Here is a 9,496-nt window from a genome sequence, read left to right on the forward strand (position 1 = left end):
TCGCCACCTATGTCGGTCCCAGGTACCTCATTGAGTACGAAATAGGTGAGTTTACTCATTGTGTGACTGTTACACCTGCTTACTTACTTTATGCGACACCTTCTTACTCTATGCTACACCTGTTCTATGCTACACCTGCTCTATGCTACACCTTTTCTATGTTACATCTGCTCGATACTTCATCTGCTTTATGCTACACTTGTTCTATGCTGTATCTACTCTATGCTACAACTTCTCTATGCCACGCCTGCTGTATGCTACACCTGCTGTATGCTACATCTGTTCTGTGCCATATCTGCTCTATGCTACTCCTGTATTATGCTACAGCAGCAGCAGCAGCAGCAGCAGCAGCCGCCGCCGTCGCCGCCGCCGCCGCCGCCGCAGCAGCAGCAGCCGCCGCCGCAGCAGCAGCAGCAGCAGCAGCAGCAGCAGCAGCAGCAGCAGCAGCAGCAGCAGCAGCAGCAGCAGCAGCAGCAGCAGCAGCAGCCGCAGCAGCAGCAGCAGCAGCAGCAGCAGCAGCAGCAGCCGCCGCAGCAGCAGCCGCAGCCGCAGCCGCAGCCGCCGCCGCCGTCGCCGTCGCCGCCGCCGCCGTCGCCGCTGCTGCTGCTGCAGCAGCAGCAGCAGCAGCAGCAGCCGCCGCAGCAGCAGCAGCAGCAGCCGCAGCCGCAGCCGCAGCCGCCGCCGCCGCCGCCGCAGCAGCAGTAGCAGCAGCAGCCGCCGTCGCCGTCGCCGCCCCCGCCGCCGCCGCCGCCGCCGTCGCCGCCGCCGCTGCTGCTGCAGCAGCAGCAGCAGCAGCCGCCAGGAAGAATAGTCGCTGGTCGGTGTTTGTTCACGACGACTCTCCAAAATTTCAATATATTTATAGGCATGAATATGCCCTTTGTAATATCTCAGGCGCACGATTTCGAAATATTAACGTTTATTGGATTTTATATAACCAAGTAGATCACTAAGAGATAATTATTATTGAAGTAAAGAGACATATATGAGAACAACACATGCAGACGCCACACTGGACACGGGTAACAACCTCTACACTATTTGTCCCATTTTCACCTCCATTATGAAGATAACTGTGAAAATACTACAAGGGAGTGAATGCACCATGGAGGTAACGTATTTCTGCTGCATGTTGCAGGTGTTGCACAGCTCGTGCAGGGCTGTTGCTTGTTAGTAATGGCAACGATTGTTTTTAACGCTGAATGTTTATTATTATTATTGACACCTGTCTTGATCACATTATTATATAGATAACTTACTAAGGTTCACTGTCTTACACAACTGTAGATTTGATTAAAAGGTTTTTAACACCAGTCTGCTGACACTAATGAAATTATTAATTTGACCTTGTGTAGGACCCCAGTGGGAATAATCACTGAAATTTTTTTTTTTTTTGGTTATCCTTGGTTCTCTACACATATTCTGCTATGTATGATAATCAGTACAACTGTGTATACCTAAATAAACTTAATAAATTTATTTAAGGGCAGTTATTCACAAATTTGGATGATTACAGTTGTCTTACATTGGTGTCATTGTAACATTTAACATTTAGCAACCTAACTGTTAAATACAATGAAAAACTCAGCATGGTTGTTAATAATAAAACATATTGAATAATCAATTATATATAAACTGGGTAAACTAAATACTTGAAAGTGAATTATATTGATTATTAAAGAGAAAAAATATTAACTGTATAAGAAATCACATTCCTCCTTTTCTGTGGCTTCATTTATTATGGACCCCAATGGAAATAATCACCATGTCTGACTTTTTTTTGGGTTATCCTAAGTAATTTACACACGTTACAATGTACGATAATTGTACTTATGTGCACCTGTAGCTAAATAAACGTACTTTTTAGTTCTTTTCTTAGACCAGCTTATACTGAGACTGGCCTTGACATGGCCAGGCAACCTATTCCACTCTCTTATTGCTGTGTAGAATAGAAAGTGTGTGAGGCCTGGCCACCTGCTGTAGGTACTACAGAATTGCATTCGCTTGCCAAGGTTCTTAACCCTGATGAAATTTGCAAGAAGATATTTTGGACAGTGATTGTGAGCAGTTTTGTTGGAAATATAAACACACGCAGTATAATGTGATCCTTTATTGACAACGTTTCTGACTTTATCAAGTCACAAGCAGATCTGTTTGTGACTTGATAAAGTCCACTGTGTGGGCAAAACGTCAGTAAAGGATCACATTATACTGCGTATGTGTTTATATTTCCATTGTATCGGTATTTTATACCATTCATTTCTAGAGCAATTTTGTTAATGTGATTTAGCTTCTGTTATCTTACCCTATCTTCAGTGTTAAGCATTTCCAGTTGTTGTAAGTCACATGGTCTATATGCTGTCTTGTACTTGATATGAATCTCACTAATTTACTAGTCTTTTGTTAAAGCAAAGTACAGGAGAGCCCCGCTTGTACAGCACATTATGTTCTGGGCTACTGCTGTAAAACAAAAATCACTGCAGTGAAAATCCTTGTAAAGTGATTCGAAGCCTTTTTTTCACAGTCAAATGCATATAAAAGCCTGATAAAATGTCTACACAATCATATATCAAGTGAGCAGTATAGCTTGGCTTAAAAAATGCATATACTGTACACACATTACTTACCTTAAAATATTTTTGTCCTTAGCTTATAGCGAGGGTGATTATGTTGATTATAGGAAGTCTGAATAAATGATGAATAGGTATAATTGAAAATTGCTGTATTAGTGAAATGCTGTAAAGCGAGGTGCTGTAAAGTGGGAAGCTCTCCTGAATCATGAAAAACGAATATAATCTATTGTACGTGGCATTGTATAAGTGCTAGGCATAAGGTCCTGAGAGCCTCTGTAGGTGGGCATTGCCTGTCCCATGACCTGTGGACTGGTAGGCACTGCTCTCGCCTCACGCACAGTGTGTTCGTGGTTCAATCCCCAGTAAGGGTGGAAACATTGGGTGTGTTTCCTTACACCTACTGTCCCTATTCACCTAGCAAGTAGGTACCTGGGTGTTAGTCAACTGGTATGGGTTGCATTCTGGGGGACAAGTTTGAGGACCCCACTGGAAATAAGACGGTCCCTCGATGATGCACTGCCTTTCTTGGGTTATCCTGGGTGGCTAACCCTCTGGGGTTAAAAAATCCAAACAAAATCTTGTTTGTCTATATAGGAATTTCAACCATGTATTTGCTGTTTTTACAATGTTGTTCATTATCAATTTACTCTTTTTCAGTTTACTTTTTGTGCCAAAAAGTTGTGGCTTCAGTTTTCTCTAAATGAAATGGTAGTTGTATAATAACCATTTGCTACAGGACTCTAGTTCTAATGATAGTACATCTTTTGGGCCTTTACCTGAGACTAGCAGAACACACTTCTGTACACACTAGATGTTTACATTTGACAGATAAGCATGTCATTCACATAACATAAAAATTGTGAGGGAGGACCCAGTACATGTGTTCTCCTGTGGGGAATTCCACATGCCATTGGCTGGGGTTCTGATTCTGTATTACTAATTGTGACAATTTGTTTCCTGTCACTCATGTAAAACTTACACCAACCTATAGAGCCTATGCCCATGGCGTATAGTTTCTTATTGTATTGAGCGTCTTTTGCAAGTCTAGGATCAATATTTGTTAAATTCCCTAATGACATTGCATTTTCTGGTAAGCCATCAGATTGAAACCTTATTGCTAACTATATAGAATCTTCTTATTATTAACCCTTTGAGGGTTTTGGTCGTACTAGTATGTTTTACGCGTAGGGGTTTTTGACGTACTAGTACTCATAAATTCTAGTGGCCTCAAATCTAGTGGGAGAAAGCTGGTAGGCCTTCATATGAAAGAATGGATCTATGTGGTCAGTGTGCACAGTCTAAAAAAAATCCTGCAGCACACAGTGCATAATGAGAAAAAAAAAAACTTTGACCATTTTTTTTAATAAATCAGCGACTTTGCAGTGTATTTTCGTATGGTATTTATTGTTGTATTCTAGTTTTCTTGGTCTCATTTTATAGAATGGAAGACATATTACAGAAATTGAGATGATTTTGACTGGTTTTACAATGAAAGGTGCCTTGAAATTGAGCTCAAAGTAGCAGAAATGCTCGATTTTTACCAAACTTCAAAAGTAAACAAATCGTGCCAAGCGTGCAATACACGTCAACTGGTGAGTCTAATATTCTTTTACAAGTGCACCAATAATATTTATACCATTTTTTACACTAATGATGTAGTCTGCATAACAGTAAATCTTATATTTTTTGTGAGAATAAAAATTCAAAGTGGAAAGCAAAAGAATATAAGAGGGGCCTTGAGACGTGACTAATGACTAGAGGAAATGTCATTTTAGTGCCAGGAATGTCTTTCTTGTTTATTCTGGACCCGATTCGGAAATTGGCATCTTTTGAAATTTGTGTGAAATTGGCAAAATTGCTAAATTCTGACCACTGTACTGGATAGTTGAATTTATAAATGGGTTGTTTCTTGCACCCATTCGATAGAAAAAATGGAGTTCTAGCGAAATATTCATGTTTTTTGTCGACTAGTACAGTGAAATTGGCCGAAAATGGGGCTCAGAGTGGGCAAAATCGCCGATGCGTAAACATCGCCGAGACCGTTAACTTTGCGAGAGCATAATTCCGTAAGTTTTCTATCAAATTTCAAACTTTTGGTGTCTTTATGATCGGGAAAAGATTCTCTATCTTTTCATAAGAGAAAATAATTTTTTTTTTTTTAAATTTGGCCGACCCTGAGAACGAGTTTCGGAGAGGGCCTGTCGACCCTCAAAGGGTTAACATGATTAACCATTTGTCAATAAACTCTAGAATTTTGGACATCATACTGAGTACACTAACAAGCCAAAAACTGCTGACATCAGACTTGCTGTTTTTCTTGAAGATGGGAGTAGCTCTGGAAGCCTTGAATCTATCTGGCAGTGTATTGGTGGTGATTGATAAAATTTTTTTATATGTGCTATGGGAACTGGTAATACTGGGGAACCATCTGTTAGGAAATTGTCTGGAATGTTATTTGGTCCTACAAATTCCAACTACTCTGTTATGGAAAACTGGAGGAAATAGTACCTAGGACTGAATATACTACAAATTCAAATCACACAGAGCAGAAAAACAATGTGAAGGACCTGGGAGTGGTAATGCCTGAAGATCTCACCTTCAAGGACCACATCAATGCCACTATAACATCTGCGAGGAAACCAATAGGATGGATAATGAAAACATTCAAGACGACATGCCAAGCCAATGATGATCGTTTTTAAATCACTTGTTCTCTCTAGGCTGGAATACTGCTGTTCATTAACATCCCCATTCAAGGCAGGTGAAATTGCAGATCTAGAGAATGTACAGAGATCCTTTACTGCACGTATAAGTTCCATCAAACACCTTAACTACTGGGAATGTCTGGAAGATTCTGGAGGGACTGGTCCTTAACCTGCACACAGAAATCACTCTCTATGAAAGCAAAAGACTTGGCAGGCAATGAACATACCCCCAGTGAAAAGTAGGGGTGCCACTGGTACACTAAGAGAAAACACAATAAGTGCCTGGGGCCCAAGACTGTTCAGCAGCATCCCACCAGCCATAATGGGAATTACCAATAGACCCCTGATTGTCTTCAAGAGAGAGCTGGACAGATACTAAAGTCAGTGCCAGATCAGTCGGGCTGTGGTTTGTACGTTGGACTACGTGCTGCCAGCAGTAACAGCCTCGTTGATCAGGCCCTGATTCACCAGGAGGCCTGGTCATGGACTGGGCCGTGGGGGCTTTGATCCTCGGAATGCCTTCCAGGTCGACTCCAGGTCCAGTGTTTGCTTAGCCCCTGTCTTGTAAATGTTATCACCTTTTTTTATTGTAGTACCTGTGCAATTCACTTTCATGAAATTGATTTATTCAGTTTTTCTTTTTTATTGTCAATAATAACTGATTTTAGCTTTGTAATTTTTTATACAAGCATATAGCTAATACAAGCATGTAGCAAATGTACAGGCAGTGAACCAGTCCTGCAGCAAATGGTTAGCAGATAACAAACTATTACTACACTTATGGAAAAATAGAAGCCATACTTTTTGGTACAGAGTAAAAACTAGAGATGTGTTAATGTTTCAGTATCACACACACTCGCACCATATCACACACCACAACTAGTAACAAGGACAACAGGCCAAGTGATGAGTAATGACATTATGATATCAAGAGAAATTAAGTTTTTTAATATTTAAACTTCCTGTTATTTAATGGCCAAATGTTGATGTCTATCACTAAGGTAAGATTTCACGTATGAGAGCATGTCCTCTTATTCCATGATGTTCTAGTTTAAGCAGCAGGATGTGCGGGCTGATGTATCAATGGCTTTTTTTTAAATCAATAAAAAGGTCGGTTGTTTATTAATTATTTTCAGGAGAGTAATAGATTGAGCCGAATATTTATATTAATACTACATTGTTGGTTCTTCTTCCTGGCCTGAAGCATAGCTGACAAGTGCACTCTAGCTCAAACTCACTTGCTCTCACTCTCAGTATACAGCACCTCATATATAAATCATTGAAAATTAAAGCATACTATAGTGGCAGTACTGATACATTACTTTAATAAGTACAGTAGTACAGGTACTCCTCGCTTAACAACCGAGTTTTGTTCCTAAGAGTAGGTCAGTAAGTGAATTGGTTGTTAAATGAGGAGCTGCCCCTTATTGATATCTGAAGCAAACTGTGCTGGTAGTGGGTTTGTCAACCATCTTAAGGTATTGTTTTAATGTCACCTTTGCACCATTTATAACATTTTTATTATATTAAAAATAAAACTAGGCATTACAAAATAGAAAGTAAAATACACATACAGTACATTGGTTGGAGAGCTGGTTGTAAGTCCGAGTGGTCATTAGACAAGTAGGTTGTTAAGTGATGTGTACCTGTACTGTATAGACAAATCTCCGAATTCATGATTTTTTCTAGTTTTCACATTTTGATTATTGTTTTAACTGAATGGTTACATGTGTTTTAATTGTGGACTACTTTAACCCCTTAACTGTCCAGACGTAGATCTACATTCTCTTGCCCAGCACTCCGAATATTTTGAAATTTTTTTTTTTAAATTAAAGAGGCAATTTTTTTGTGTGTAATAAGACCAAACAAAAAAGTTAGGATCAGTACTTACCGAGATATGAGACCGCAAAGTTGGTGCTGGATGCTCACCTGATGGCAACATAGAGTCCTGCTGCTTGCAGAAGTGTTGCCGATATACCGTTTTCTCATTTTTTTTTAATTTGTATAATTTTTATGTTCAGATAATTACAATTTGTAGTAGTTCTTGTGATTTCATAGCCAATGTTTGTTCTGACACTAATATTAGGTACTGAAATAGTACTCAGATAGTCACAAACACACTGACAGGTGAACATTTTCACCTACCTTGGCCACCTATTATTGTCTAGAAATATATACAAAGTATTTATAGGTCCCAGCAATGTTTTAGACATGCTGGAGTATATATGAAACTCCTTGAAGCATGGTGTAAGACTGAGTGTCACTCCACTGTGGATAGAGCAGCAGTGGTGACATTTGATGATAGTGCACTGCCTTGGCTTTGTTTGTTTTCACTGTTACATATAAACATGTCTGTTTGTCTATCTGTCTATTTGTCTTTGTTTTTCTGTCTAGCTCTCTTTGCTTATCTGTCTGCCTGTGTGTGTGTCTTCCTGTCTTTCTGTCTGCTTGTCTGTCTAAGAGAGCTGCTCATGAACTAACAGGTATTACACATGATGCAGAGTTGTCACATCTGATTCCTGAATGAGTGAAAATGTGTATTACTTGCCAGTCATGCTTATTATGCCTTATATCTACAAGCACTATATAGCACTTTGTCTGGATTTTTTTTTTAGTTATCCTAGGTAATTTACATGATGTGTGATAACTATTTGTGTGTACCTGTGAGATAGGGACAAAGGAAGAGGCAGGCTGATTGAGATAGACAGAGCCAAAACAATCAGCCACTCGTCCAGCCAGCCACCCGGCCTGCCAAACACGTATTACACATGTTCCAGAATTGTTTCTCTTTACTTAGGGCATAGGTTATAGGACATTCTGGCAGGATGACACTACCAGTGGTATCAAAATTGGGAGGATGTTGCACACTGGTTTTTTATATTTCTTGGACCACTTGTGGCCACATCCATCTCAAAGCCACTAAACTCAGGGTCAGCATCACTTTCCTCTTGAAAGGGGAGTGTTAATAAGACATGACATCAGTGAATCCCTGGTGTTTGCCATGCTCTTTGCTCGAGCTGGTGCTCAGTTGAACTGGTGCTCCCACAAGGTACTAAGTGGACCCAGATTTTTTTTAATACTGCACACACCCAGTGTTAAGACCCATTCTATACTGACCAGGCATCCCAGACCAATTGTCCCAAATTTGGAGGCAGGAAAAATAAAACGTTGATCTACATTTGGAGCGGTAAGTATGTAGATCTACGTTTGGACAGTTAACGGGTTAAATTAAAAACTAATAATAGATTTGACTTATAATATGCTTGATGGATTTCCCACCCCCAAATCTCTCTTCTTTCAGATTATGTATTATTTTTTTAGGAATGTCATTTTTAAACAGATTAGAGAAATGCAATATTTAAAGTGATAAGACTTCAGAAACACATAATGAACTCAAATCATAAACAAATTTGCTATATGAGCATAATTTTGTATTCAATTACAGTTCAGATATTCTAGATGTGCATGGCCTCTGGTAACATAACCCCCCCTCCCTCCCCCCACATATTTGACAGTTTGACTCTACAGATATTGCTTTATTTTTTTATGCATTAATTGTGCAATATTAAGTTGAACATCAACCTATTTTTCTTTTTTTTTTCTGGTGTAGTGTCTGTTTAATAGTGACTAATAATCTTTCATTATTCCTCCTGTTCCCACATTTTGTTGTCTGGGATCCTGTGTTAGGGCTTAAAACATTTGAAGATTTCAGTTATGGTTTAAAACTTAGTAATTGTTGTAGGATGATAGTAAGTCATTGTTACTGGCATATTTCATTAATTTTTCAGGTTCCTGGAAGTTCAAAAATTTCTGAAGTTAAAAATACAGTAGAAGAATTCCTCTCTGTTGCACCTCACGCACAGCGACTTGTCTATAAAGGAAAGACTTTAGCAGGTGTGTTACAAATATTGAAGTCTTTCTCTAGTTAAAAAAATATTAAATTTGTTTTTAGTTTCAATTGACTACAGAGCTTGGTGATATAAACCTGATACATGTACATGTATTTTGATGAATTAAGGCCTTCACTGGTACTATATATCTAGCGCAAGAATCATGAGGCATATCTTGATAGAAATATCACCATCCATGTAATCTATAGAACTACATCTTTGTTTTAGAGCTGTTTTCCATCTCCTGGTTCTTGCACTTGTTAGAGTTGACAGACAGCTCAGTTCCAGAATTTTTGTTTTTTTAACACTGTCCATCTCCCACCAAGGT

At 39.3% G+C, this 9,496-nt stretch overlaps 1 protein-coding gene across 1 annotated transcript in view; it reads left to right on the top strand.

The window, feature by feature from the left end:
• The first annotated feature begins 858 nt into the window (after positions 1–858).
• The window catches only part of LOC138853592 (ubiquitin-like protein 4A), a 29,475-nt gene continuing 20,837 nt past the window's right edge, over positions 859–9,496 (top strand). The window contains exons 1-2 of the mRNA XM_070091212.1: positions 859–1,111; positions 9,067–9,172. Of these exons, the coding sequence (XP_069947313.1) occupies positions 986–1,111; positions 9,067–9,172 (232 nt within the window). The 5' untranslated portion in view covers positions 859–985. The remainder of the gene's footprint in view (positions 1,112–9,066; positions 9,173–9,496) is intronic.

Source organism: Cherax quadricarinatus, chromosome 3 (assembly GCF_038502225.1).
Source record: "Cherax quadricarinatus isolate ZL_2023a chromosome 3, ASM3850222v1, whole genome shotgun sequence".
NCBI lineage: Eukaryota > Metazoa > Arthropoda > Malacostraca > Decapoda > Parastacidae > Cherax > Cherax quadricarinatus.